At 43.1% G+C, this 13,847-nt stretch overlaps 1 protein-coding gene across 2 annotated transcripts in view; it reads left to right on the plus strand.

Annotated features, from left to right (window-relative positions):
- Positions 1-13,847, plus strand: part of KLB (klotho beta) — a 42,690-nt gene that overhangs the window by 19,821 nt on the left and 9,022 nt on the right. For both annotated transcript variants that reach the window (XM_003482367.4, XM_021101114.1), the window contains exons 2-4: positions 2,770-3,280; positions 5,988-6,256; positions 11,360-12,503. In XM_003482367.4, coding sequence (XP_003482415.3) covers positions 2,770-3,280; positions 5,988-6,256; positions 11,360-12,503 — 1,924 coding nt within the window. The remainder of the gene's footprint in view (positions 1-2,769; positions 3,281-5,987; positions 6,257-11,359; positions 12,504-13,847) is intronic.

A 13,847-nucleotide genomic window follows, 5' to 3' on the forward strand; every position in this document is an offset into this window, starting at 1 on the left:
TAACAACAAATGCATATATATATACATGCATATGCATGTGTTGAGATATATTGATATACATATATATATAGAGAGAGAAATAAATCTCTAGAAAACTTGCTTGGAAAGCTTTTACAAAGGTACATGTCTGTCGTCTTCTAAACTGTCCTATTTCTTATGAAAGTGCTGATGTAACCAAGATTTTATCACAGTTTAGGTCACCTTTCTTATAATCACTGAAATATGTCACAGAACATCTATTTTAAAAAAAAAACTCTTCCCTCCTTTTTTATTTTCTCTGTTAGAACAGGTTAATTGCTATCAACACTGGTTTAATACACTGATATCTCATTCCCCCTTTAGTTAATGATGGCATCATCTTTGCAAGGCAGTTTATAGTTTATGGCTCAGAATCTTACTTGTGTTTAGTGTTTTACAGTTTATACATCAGAGCTGCACACCTGCCCTGAAGGGAAGTGCTGATCACTGAGCTTTTATGGATGAAAGTGCTGAGGCTACCAAGGGATTAAGTGACTGATTAGAATAAAGCAAAGAAGGTCCCCCCTTGAATTCTAGTAATGCATGATTGCTTTCATTTCAAATCAGGAAAAAAGCAGTTAAGACTTTCTGTTGTGATTCCAGCCCCAGAAAAGCCCAGAAGGAGCGGCTGATATCACTTAAGGTGGAGTCTAACCCATGCTGCCCTGAGATTCCTTCCAAAAGCTGGAAACTCAGATTGGAGGCAGGCAAGAAGGCTACAGCCTGAACATTTCTCTGAGAAGAGCATTCTTAAGGGTCCTTAGGAATATTTGGGTGTTAAATGGCTCCAGGATCTTCCAATGAAAGCTGAGTAAGAACAGGTAGATAGAAGTAATACCTGAGACATTTACTTCGGAAAATCTTTCACAGAATTATTTAAAATTAGCTATTCTTACATAAAACAAGGAGATACCAGTTTTGGAATCCTCATCCTTCACATTAAGCCTATCTTTCCCCACCCTAACAGAATTTATGAAACTTTTTTTTTTTTTTTTTTTTGCTTTATTTACAGCTGCACATGCAGCCTATGGAAGTTCCCAGGCTTGGGATCGAATCAGAGCTACAGTTGCTGGCCTACACTACAGCCACAGCATCATCAGATCCAAGCCACATCTATGACCTCCACCACAACTCATAGCAACGTCGGACCCTTAACCCACCAGGTGAGACCAGGAAATCGAACCCACATCTTCATGGATCCTAGTCAGATTCGTTACCACTGAGCCACAATGGGAACTCCCTGTGAAACACTTTTAATGTCCACTGGATCTATTAGGTATGAGCCATTGCTCATATTTTATTGGCTTTGACCTACAAAAAAGTCATTTCTGGTTACTTCAGTCCAATGTAAATCATCTCCAATGAGCAAGAGAAAAGCTAAGGAACAAGACTGAAAGCAGACTTCATGGGTTACGAATAGTAAGGATTTGTGCACATGTTTCAGAAACACCCAGATAGAGGAGAAACTGGCAGAGCTGGGAAGAGACACCAAGAGGCAAGCAAGTCAAATGGGAAGAGGAAGAAAGGTGGACAGAGATACAGGAGGGCCTTCTGGCTGGCTGGGACAGGAAAGAGACCTTGGACATTCAACTGGCCTAGAGTCCTTAATGTTTGCCCTCCTGATGCTGCTCATGGTTCTTTACCGAACCATACCTCAGGCTTTTAATTATTTTTTAAATTGAATCCCTTTTTTATGCAATTTTATGTTTCTCTTTCACACATTTCAGTCTCATTTTCTCATTAAGATTATTGGCTCCTGAAAGCAAGTCCCTGCACCAATTGTTTTAACCTCTCAGGGGAGGAGCAAGACAGGCATTGAATAAGTGCTCAGTACGTACGTATTGAATAGAATGGAAACTGATGATGAGGCTCTATTTTAAGTCCACTCAACTGGAAATGTGAACTCCAGGAGGACCAACGTAATAACATCCATCTTTAAGTAGTAGCTCCCGGGTGCTCTAGTCTACGCTACATATTTAACATATAAAGTAGCCCTACATCTAACAACAACCTTACAAAGAGTATTATTATTTTTAACTTCATTTTATGGCTGAGGATACTGAGAGATTTCAGAAAGATTAAGTGACTTGTCTAAGGCCACTCTGTTAGTACCTCAGCTTCAAACCCATGTGCGCTCATCCCAAAACCCACACTATTTCCACTGTTTTTTTTTTTGTCTGTATCATGCCTCACCCTTTTTATACTAACAGTAACAATAGCTAAGACTTAAATAGAGGTTTCTCTGTCCCAGACACTGTTCTAAAGTGCATTAATTCATTCAATCCTTACAACAAGCCTAGGAGTTGAGCGCTATTATTATCCATTTACAGAATTTCAAGACTGTATTATCCTGGACTTCTAAGGTAGAGCCGAAAGAAGACTCTGTAGAACAATGAAAGATCACTGCCCTGAGACTTTTTATGTAGACAAAGAAATCCTATAATCCACGTCATGTCTCACCTGTACCCAGCCCCAAGAGGGCCTGAAAGGGAGCCAGGGAGAGGAGAAGTGAGACGGAGCTTGGACCAGGGCTCTCTACCTGCCCCTGGGTGATGCTATAAGGGAGGCTTTAGGTTGAAGCCCAGGGAAAGTGAATGGAGAGTGGACTTTAAGGCTATCAGGATTCCCTGGCAGCTTTCCCCCCGCATCACCCTATGCTTCATTAATTCATCCATGAAAAGACCTTCTACCAGCCAAGTCACAACCCTATGAGTAAGGATAATAAAAATTAGTAATATTTTCTTTTATTAGGCTCATTCAAAAGTTTGGCATAACTACAACAGAAATTTCCGCCCGCATCAGAAGGGTTGGTTATCGATCACGCTGGGATCCCATTGGATTGAACCAAACAGATCAGAAAATACAATGGATATACTCAAGTGCCAACAGTCCATGGTTTCTGTGCTTGGGTGGTTTGCCAGCCCAATCCATGGGGATGGTGACTATCCAGAGGTGATGAAAAAGAAGTTGCTCTCCGTTCTACCCCAGTTCTCTGATGCGGAGAAGAATGAGGTGAGGGGAACAGCAGACTTCTTTGCCTTTTCCTTCGGACCCAACAATTTCAAGCCCCACAACACCATGGCCAAAATGGGACAAAATGTGTCACTCAATTTAAGAGAAGTGCTGAACTGGATTAAGCTGGAATATGGCAATCCCCGAATCTTGATTACAGAGAATGGCTGGTTCACAGACAGTCACGTGAAAACTGAAGATACCACAGCCATCTACATGATGAAGAACTTCCTCAACCAGGTTCTTCAAGGTTGGTTGCTTGTTAGCTCCACTGAAAAAATCGATTTGAATATTTATGCTCTAGGATATTTAAAGTCACCTTTGAATATATGATTAGTGTTGTTATTGTTGGACTTTTCTATGGTCCAATGTTGACAGAATTTTTTATGTTACATTCATGTCCCATTTATTTATTCTCTTTCAGCCAGGCCCTGCCCCTCAAGGTACACAGAAGTTGCCAGGCCAGGGGTCAAATCTGAGCCAGAGCTGCAATGCCGGATCCTTAACCTACTGTGCCAGGCCAGAGGTCAAACTGGTGCCTCCACAGAGACAAACCACAACATTTACCCGACAGCACCACAGCAAGAACTCCCTCTCGTGCCCTTTTTAAGTAAGAATTTGAAAGCAAAATCATTTTAGACTATAAATACAGCCTTGATTGGCAACAAGATGCTGTTTCATTCCTTTATAAAGGAACAATGGGAGTTCCCATGCACAGCTTTGTCACTGCAGTGGCTCTGCTTGTTGCTGTGGAGCAGGTTCAATCCCTGGTGCAGGAACTTCCACACATGGTGACTCTGCAGCCCAAAAATAAATAAATAAAAAATAAAAAGGGAGTTTTTGTTGTGGTTCAGCAGGTTAAGGGCCCGGCATTGTCTCTGTGAGGATGCAGTTTGATTCCAGGCCTCACTCAGTGGTTTAAGGATCCAGCATTGTTGCAAGCTGCTACATAGGTTGCAGATGGGGTTTGGATCCCAAGTCACTGTGGCTGTGGTGTAGGCTTCAGCTGCAGTTCCAATTCAACCTCCACCTGGGGAACTTCCATATGCTGCAGGTGCAGTGGTAAAAAGAAAAAAATAAAATAAAATAAAAAATAAAAAGGACTTAATGCTAAAGGAGACATGTCCAAAGTTTTCTAACAGTAGTACTTTAGCCTAAGATGCTGAAAGCTTTTTTTTTCTAGGGCCGCTCCCACAGCACATGGAGGTTCCCAGGCTAGGGGTCTAATCAGAGCTGTAGTCACCAGCCTATGCCAGAGCCACAGCAACACGGGATCCGAGTCACATCTGCGACCTACACCACAGCTCACAGCAACGCTGGATTCTTAACCCACTGAGCAAGGCCAGGGATCGAACCCACAACCTCATGGTTCCTAGTTGGATTCATTAACCACTGAGCCACGATGGGAACTCCGTGGAAAGCTTTTCTTGATTGGGCTCCTTTTACTCTACTACATGACTCAACAATGAAAAATTCTGAAGACAAAGAATGAGCCATGAATGGCAAGGCTGAGCAATTTCTATTGTTCCCGAATATTTCTCTAACACCTGCTCTTCCCCTCATTCCTTTTTCCATTACTCAAGTAGTGACATCTGCAGGTGGCTGATTGAAATGATGGAGCAGAGGACAATTGTGATGGCTCTGTCCCCTATAGAGTTGAGCTCCGTTTCACCCACATATAAAGGAATGATCGGTGACTCTACAGCTCTGTAGCTCTCTTTAGACGTCACAAGCTTAGAGAAAAACTCCAGGTTCTGTAGGAGAGAGTGTTCAGCGAGGGTCCTCAGGGACAGCAGACCCTGCTGCTCAAACCTGCAGGAGGAGCACAAGGGACACAGCCAGGCCAGCCATGCACACAGGGGCCCTCCAGGGCAGAGGCCTGGGCCAAATACCGTGCACTCTGGCAGAAGGGGTGTATTCCCCAGGCGTTATGATCCCAAAGGGACTAGAATCAGGACCTGTTGAAATGTATCTATCACACCAGAATCTCTTGACATCAATTTTCCACCTTTTGGGAAAAGAATGTCAGTGATGAAAACGCCAAAAGGGCAGAAATGAGACATTTTCCATGAGAAAGATGAAAGCTTTTAAGAAAAGAAAAACAGTTGATGATTGATTGGGGTATTTGTTGTGTTTATTGCATATTTCATTTTACCTAATTCCTGAAAGCTATTGAGTCAGTTTTAAAGGTAGAAAGGTCCCAAGCGATCATTGTTTCCAGTCTTTTCTATTGACAAATGAGGAAACTGAGGTCAAGAAACTTGCCCAATAGCACTGTCCCAGGAGTGTAGGAGAGCAAGCCCTCTCACCTCCTGCCCGTCAACCCAGTCAGTTCTTATTCTCTTGCATCACTGCGCCTCTTTCTCCTCCTTCAATCTACATTCACATATATTCATTCGCAAAGCTGGTGTTTCGGACCCTGAAGGATCGTTTCACAGAAATGGGAACCAACCCAAGCTTGAAATGAGAAACTCTTGGCCATGAGCAGGCATCTGCTTTGGTCCCAAAGGGTTCTGGAACTTACTGTGCCCTCTGACACAGATTTTGCACACTAAGCCTCAGGAATATTTAAAACTTGGCCCTTTAACTATGCTATTCACTTGGGAGAACCATTCTAGATGAAAATAACTGCCACTTTTCAAATATAAACATGCATTTTCTGGAGTTCCCTGGTGGTTCAGCGGGATAGGGGTCTGGTGTTGTCATTGCTGTGGCTCAGGTCACTGCTGTGGTGCGGGTTCAATCCCCGGCCAGGGAACTTCTGCATGCTGTGGGAGCAGGAAAAAAAGAAAAAAGAAAAAAAAAGACCCATGAATTCTCTATTGATAAAATGGGCCTGCAAATTGGAAAAAAGTTGGTTTCACAATACACTGCCCCAGCATGCCGTTAGTGAAGTCATAAACATGGACCAGACCATTTAGGCTTCTGAACATTTCTGTTTTTTTCTTCCTGTGCAGCAATAAAGTTTGATGAAATACAAGTGTTTGGATACACAGCCTGGTCCCTCCTGGATGGCTTTGAATGGCAGGATGTTTACACCACTCGCCGGGGATTGTTTTATGTGGATTTTAATAGTAAACATAAAGAAAGAAAGCCCAAGTCTTCAGCACGTTACTATAAACAGATCATACAAGAAAATGGTTTCACTTTAAAAGAGTCCACACCAGATGTGCAGGGTCAGTTTCCCTGTGATTTCTCCTGGGGTGTCACTGAATCTGTCCTTAAGGTAAGCAGCCACTTACGACTTAACTATAAAGTGGGGCAAATAGTACACAATATTTTATTTCCTTTTGCTCTATGACATCTAGGCCAGAGCGCCCTTGTGGTGCAGGGGGTTAAGGATCCAGTGTTATCATTGAAGTGGCTTGAGGGGCTGCTGTGGCTGAGGTTCCATCCTTGGCCTGGGAACTTATGCATGCTGTGGGCTTGGCCAAAAAAAGAACAAAAAAATGACACCTAAGAGCTGTCAGACAATATCGAATGCCATGATTACTTGGAGGTTATGAGAGGAAGCTGGGGAAAGAGGAAGGAAGAGTGAGGGAAGAATTCAGGCATACTGAGAATCTTTCATGTGCCAGAATTCATACTGCCCTGAGGAGCATACAGTCTAGGGAGAATTTACAGTCATTGTTGTGAGAGAGACATTTGTTGTAGTGTCAAAATTACAAGGAAAAAAATCTATAGATTTTTGTTTTGCCAAAAGCAAATTGTAGTGGTTCTTTATTTAAGTGATTCCTGTCACTTGATGAATTTGGGTCATTTGCCTTACCAAGATTCTGTACCCCCATGGGGCCTCCGTTACCTTCTCAAGAAAGCTTCTCTTAGCAGAAATTAACATAACATTGTAAATTGATAAAACTTTTAAAAAATGAAAGAAAAACAAGCAGATTCACATGCACAAATTTTTTAAATAAGGCTTCCCTACATCCCAAAAAGCATAACCATGGAGTTCCCCTCGTGGCTCAGTGGTTAATGAACCCAACTAGTATCTATCCATGAGGGTGCGGGTTGGATCCCTGGCTTTGCTCAGTGGGTTAAGGATCCAATGTTGCTGTGAGCTGTGGTGTAGGTCACAGATGCGGCTCTGATCCCACATTGCTGTGGTTGTGGTGTAGGGCAGCAGCTGTAGTTCAACCCCCTAGCCTGGGAACCTCCATATGCCTTGGGTGCGGCCCTAAAAAGACAAAAAAAAAAAAAAAAAAAAAAAAGCATACCCCATCACTATCACCGCTCATTCCCCCGTCCTGCTTTTTGTCCTATACAGCATTCATCACTATCTAACATACTACCTACTTGACACATTTTTCTTTTTTGGCCCTCTAGCTTTATTGAGATATATTGACATACAACATTGTGTTAAGTTTATGATATATAACATATTGATTTTATATGTTTATATAGTGCATAATTACTGCCACTATGGCATTTGCTATCACTTCCATGCTATCTCATGCAATTCCCACTTCTTTTTTGTGGTGAGAAATGTTAAGATCTACTCTCTTTGCAACTTTCAAGTGTACAATACAATATTATAGCTAGAGAGTCACCATGCTATACAACACAGACTCCAGAACATGTTAATCATATAACTGGAAGTTTGTACCCTTTGACCAGTATCTCCCCATTGGCACCCCACCCCCATGCCCCGGCCCCTGGTCACCAGTTTACATGTTTTACTTATTGATCACATATCTTCACCTACTAGAATGTGAACTTTCTCTGCAAGAGAGTGGAGATGTTTTGGGGCTTTTCCACCTGCTGTATGCCTTACTGGAGCACATGGCAGGTGCTCAATACAGTGAGTGAATAAGGTCAACTTTTAGAGCCAGGTGAGCCCTTAAAGACCCCTTGTAGATGAGGAAAGATCCATTAATTAATAATTAAAACCTAAGTGTCTATCTCCTCCTCCACATGGCACAGGCAGGCCATCTTTTCCCTCCCACTTCAAGTAGGTTTATATTTTCCAAAGTTCCAGACCCAGCAAAGAGAGATCCCAGAGAGGGATGCGTTCCTGCCTGTACATGACCCAACTTGCAAGTTCCTGTATTATCTGAAGACCCATCTGTTCCCCAGTGATTGACACTGTGAATGTCTGCTCCTTGTGAGGACCCTACTTCAAGAGCTTATCATGTGGGTCAGGGGAAAGTAATTCTGTGATCAACCAGGTCTGTGTTCATGTTCACACCTGGAGCACATGAAGGAGTCAGCTTCCTTTGAACTGGAATTTGAATTCAAGAGGGAAGATGAATGGTTTGCTAAGAAAAATTAGGGTGCTTTCTGAAAAATCAGCCAGAGGATGTATGAATAAATGATGGGGAGGCAAAAAACAAGATGTCCTCTATCAGAAAACTGACAAAATGAAAGTTAACACTTTAAAAACATTATTACGCCTGCCCACACATCTTAATCTCCCCCAACCTTTTCCTCCTCCAACATTCTTTTCTTCTCTAACATTTTGTTTTGAAACATTTCAAACTGGTACAACAAACACCCATATTCCCTTTAGCTTAATGGCCAATTGTTAACAGGTTGCCATGTTTGCTTTATCTCTGTCTCACCCTCTTTTACGAACCATTAAAAAGTTGCTGACATCATTACACTTTACCCCAAAATATTTTAGTATGTGTCTAAGAACAAGGACATTCTCCTATCTCATTGTACTATTATCATACTCAGAAAATTTAATATTCACTCAATAGCATCTAATACACAATCCATATTAAAATTTTCTTAATGTTTCAAATACATCCTTTATACATTAAAAAAAAATTTAAGTCACAAACAAGGAACACATATTGGTTTTCGTGTATCTTTAGCCCCTTTAATTCAGAGAAATTCCCCTAATCTCATGGTACTGACATTTTTGAAGAGTCCAAGGCAATTGCTTATAGACTGTTTCACGGATTTCTATGTTTCTTGTTAGATTCAACAATTTCTGGAAATAATACTACATAGATGACGTTTATTCACATGATCACTCATGTATTGGGAAATACACAACACACACAAGGCAGAAGAGGCTGGTTTGTTTCATGACTGAATACACTAGTGGAAGTAGTAGTAACCAGATTTCTTGGTTAAGGTGGCATTTGCCAGATCTCTTGACTGCAAGGTACCTTTTCCATTTGTAATTAAGACTTAATCTGATGGTGATACTTTGAGACTGTATAAATATCTTGCTCCCCAACAACACTCAACCAATGGTCTTAACATAGATGCATGAACCTTGACTGAATTACTTTGTAGACTGCAAAACGGTGAATTTCTAATTATATTATTCCTTCTATATTTATTAGGTGAATTCTTTAAAATTCAGTGTTATAATTCATTGCTGTCATTGTTTTGTTAGACCTTTTGATGCTCAAATTATCTCAAATTTGGCCAATGGGACTCTTTCAGTTGCTCTTGCGTCTTTTTTTGACATTTCCCTTCCAGTTTTTAAGAACTTGCTTATTTTTCTGGCACAAGATGTACCAGGATCACTTCATTCTTTTCCTGTCCCACACCCGGAAAAAGCCATTTCTCCAAGAAGCCCAGGATCCTTTTAGTGGGAAAAAGAACATTAAAACCAAGCTCTGGGAGCCAGGGTTGAGATCAGGGTGTGTCATTTTAACTATTTCTCTCAGCAGATTAATCACACCCACTTGCTAAGACTAATGCTTTCTGGAGGTTTTTAAAAGTAACAGATTTTCATTTGATGTGCTTACCTTATGGCAAGATTGTCCTTTGTAAATACCTTTTAATACCATGACACTCTGAGGTTTCAAAACATTGAAACTGGCCATGTAGGCTAGGAGGATTTTACTCAAATAATTATATAGAGATTTAACTTCATGCTCACATGATCAATGTTTTCTCAGTTTAATGTTCTAGAGAACCGGTTGGCAGATGGCAAGTGGGCAGTGATATGATTTTGTAATTAGACTGTGAAAGATGACACACGAGAAAACAATTAGAGGGAAAATATTTACCAAAGGTTAATTACCATTTATTCTAGATGCATTTAAATTCAGTCATGAAAAGAAAATACTTTAAAACAAGTACAGAACTTTTTACTTTCTCTTATTAATTTTGAATTTGGAAATGTTTTTCTTAAGCTCTTTTCTGTTTTAATTTAGACTCCAGGGCCAAGCAGGCAATTATTGCAGGAAAACTAAAACCAAGTCATAAGTACCTTGTTTGTAGAATGCTTTAGAGTTGATAGAGCAGTTGCCTAGAGTCAGTGATTCCTCGAAGCACACCTGTGAGGTGGGTAAGTTTGTTCTGTCACTATACAGAGTTGCCAAGCCTGCATCTTAAAGGAGCAGAACCAAAATGGGAGTCCAGGGCTCTCTCCCTGTTAGAGGCAAGGAATGGGACACCATCAGAACCAAGAATCAACTTTGGAATTTCTGGGGGACGGGGGGCGGTTTACACTCCTCTCCTCTGGGCTCTCATAACCCAAGTACCTTCTGTGAGGAGGGTGTTCAGTATTCTCCCTTTGGATGGATACATGCTATGTTCTCAGACATATGGGTGAGAGAGAACAGAATGATGCATGTGTGATATCACTTGGACTTTTCAAATAGGAGGTATTAGAGAGATGCTTTCAGGAGTTAGTTCCCTGACAGTGCAGCAAGTTAAGGATCTGACATCACCACTGCTGTAGTTCAGGCCACTACTGTGACGCGGGTTTGATCCCTGGCCTGGAACTTATACATGCCATGGGAGTGGCAAAGAAGAAAAAAAAAAAAGAGAGAGAGCTGCATGCAGCAAATGCAAGGAGTCACTCCCTACCCCATTCCACTGGCTTCTTTTAGGAGCTGTGGCTGGAATCAACCAGCTTTGTCTAATCCCATGTTGATCTCAGTGTAATCCTCTACAATTGGAATATTAACCTTGGCTTCAATTTATGGCAGGGTTTGAAAGGTCCATCTTTTGTGATTTAACAGAGAGTACCAAACCAATTTCCTGATGCATTTAAACAGAATCACATGAGACCCCTGCTACATTACCTGGGTTTTTAGGATACGAGAACTGGAAAACAGCCTTTCCATGTTTTCTGAAAGACAACTTGTTTTCCAAGCCAAGCCCTGGGTGTGGTTTCTTCCTTACCTTTTCTGGTTTCCCTAGGAAATGTCAAGTGCTACAAGGGAGGATAACTCATCAGGCCTTTTTCTCTGACATTACCAGAACAGCAGCAAGACACAGGTTGTTGTGTAGGACGTGAGCATCATTTATTTTTTCTATGGTCAAAATAAGATCAGGCTCTTCTTCCTCCTAGAGGATGTATATGCCAAGAGTCCATCTGCTGGGGTGTGCTTTACATGAATGTGCTTGTTTTTCACAGCCCGAGTCGGTGGCTTCCTCCCCACAGTACAGCGATCCTCACCTGTATGTGTGGAATGTGACCGGCAATAGACTGTTGCACCGAGTGGAAGGAGTGAGGCTAAAAACACGGCCTGCTCAATGCACGGATTTGGTCGGGGTCAAAAGACAGCTTGAGATGTTGGCAAAAATGAAGGTCACTCACTACAGGTTTGCTCTGGACTGGCCCTCAATCCTTCCTACTGGCAACCTGTCCATGGTTAATCGACAGGCTCTGAGGTACTACAGGTGCGTGGTCAGTGAGGGGTTGAAGCTCAACATCTCCTCAATGGTCACACTGTACTATCCGACCCATGCCCACCTAGGCCTCCCGGAGCCGCTGCTGCACAGCGGGGGGTGGCTGAACCGGTCCACGGCCAAGGCCTTCCAAGACTACGCCGACCTGTGCTTCCGGGAGCTGGGGGACCTGGTGAAGCTCTGGATCACAATCAATGAGCCCAATCGGCTGAGTGACATCTACGAGCGCTCCAGTAACGACACCTACTGGGCAGCCCATCACCTGCTGATCGCCCATGCCCTGGCCTGGCACCTCTACGACCGTCAGTACAGGCCTGCGCAGCGCGGGGCCCTGTCGCTGTCTCTGCACTCGGACTGGGCTGAGCCCGCCAATCCCTACGCCGACTCGCACTGGAAGGCGGCAGAGCGTTTCCTCCAGTTCGAAATCGCCTGGTTCGCAGAACCTGTCTTCAAGAGCGGCGACTACCCCTTGGCCATGAGGGAGTACATTGCCTTCAAGAACAGGCAAGGGCTCTCGAGCTCCACGTTGCCACAGTTCACTGAGGAGGAGAGGAGGTTGGTCAAGGGCACTGCTGACTTCTACGCCCTGAACCACTTCACCACCAGGTTTGTGATGCACGAGCGCCAGAACGGCAGCAGCTACGGCACAGACAGGGACATCCAGTTTCTGCAGGACATTACCTGCCTGAGCTCCCCCACTCGCCTGGCCGTGGTGCCCTGGGGAGAGCGCAAGGTGCTGAGATGGATCCGGAGAAACTATGGAGACGTGGATGTTTACATCACGGCCAGTGGCATCGACGACCAGTCTCTGGAAAATGATGAACTCCGAAAGTACTACTTAGAGAAGTACATTCAGGAGGCTTTGAAAGGTGAGGTTCGGGGGCCATTTCGGATACAGTGAAGTAGGACATTCCCAGCTACTATGAACAAAGGAATGAGGGGAACAGATACATTAGTGACAATGTCAGCTCATTATGGAAAATTTGGCAAGTACGGAAAAATATTTTTAAAATACCTGACATATAGCATGTCAGAGGAGAAAGGATCTGTGGAGAAAAAAAGAGCAGGGAAGGGGATGTCCTGGGATGGATAGGAGAGTGCTTCCAATTCTAAAGAGAGTGGTTAGGCTTCAAAAGTCTAGAAAAGTGAGGCAACAAACCAGCAGTTACCTAAAAGTGTTTGTTTCAGGTGAGAAGAACAAACGCAAAAATGCTAAAATGGGAGCATGCCTGGCCTATTTGAGGGTCAGGAAAGGGGTCAGAATGGTTAGAGAATGAGCAAGGAGGAAGATAACAGATTAAATCACATGCAAGAGACAAACTTGCTTAGCTTAGTGGCCCATTGTAAGGAATGTCTGTGGCTCTTAATCTGAGCGAGACAGGAAGATTCTGGAAGGTTTTAAACAGACGGGTTCATGATCTAACTTTAAAGGAATTACTCTGGTTGCTCTTTTGTGAACACACTGTAAAGGAGCAAGAATTGGAGCAAGCAGAGTTGCACTGGTCTAGGTTAAGAGATAATGGTGGGCCGGACTGGGTTATTAAGAGTGGAGGTGGGGAGTTCCCATAGTGGCACAGCTAAAACGAATCTGACTCAGAACCATGAGTTCAATTCCTAGCCTCCCTCAGGGCGTTAAGGATCTGGCGTTGCCATTAGTTCTGGATGTACTTTGAAGGCAGTCAACAGGCTCGTGGATGTGAGAGAAGAGTGAAAGATGACTTCAACATTTTGGCTTAAGTAACTTAAAGGACAAATGGCCACTTAGGTTGGGGGGAAACTGGTAGAATCAGGTCTTTGGAGATGCGCTGTTTGGTGTTGCATAAGTCTGAGATGTCTCTTAGCTATCCAATTACAGATGTCAAGTAGACTAATAGATATATGAGTCTCAAGGCTCAGAGAAGTCTGGGGCTGAGATACAAATTTAGGAATCAAGAACAAATGGACTCGGAGTTCCCATCGTGGTGCAGCGGAAATGAATCCAACCAGGAACCATGAGGTTGCGGGTTCGATCCCTAGCCTTGCTCAGGGCGTTAAGGACCCAGAGTTGCTGTGACCTGTGGTGCAGGTCGCAGATGCGGCTTGGATCCCACGTTGCTGTTGCTCTGGCGTAGGCCGGCAGCTACAGCTCCGATTAGACCCCTAGCCTGGGAACCTCCATATACAGTTCTAAAAAGGCAAAAAAAAAAAAAAAAAAAAAAAAAAAGAGCAAATGG

The sequence above is a fragment of the Sus scrofa genome, chromosome 8 (genome assembly GCF_000003025.6).
Source record: "Sus scrofa isolate TJ Tabasco breed Duroc chromosome 8, Sscrofa11.1, whole genome shotgun sequence".
In the NCBI taxonomy this organism is placed as follows: Eukaryota; Metazoa; Chordata; class Mammalia; order Artiodactyla; family Suidae; genus Sus; species Sus scrofa.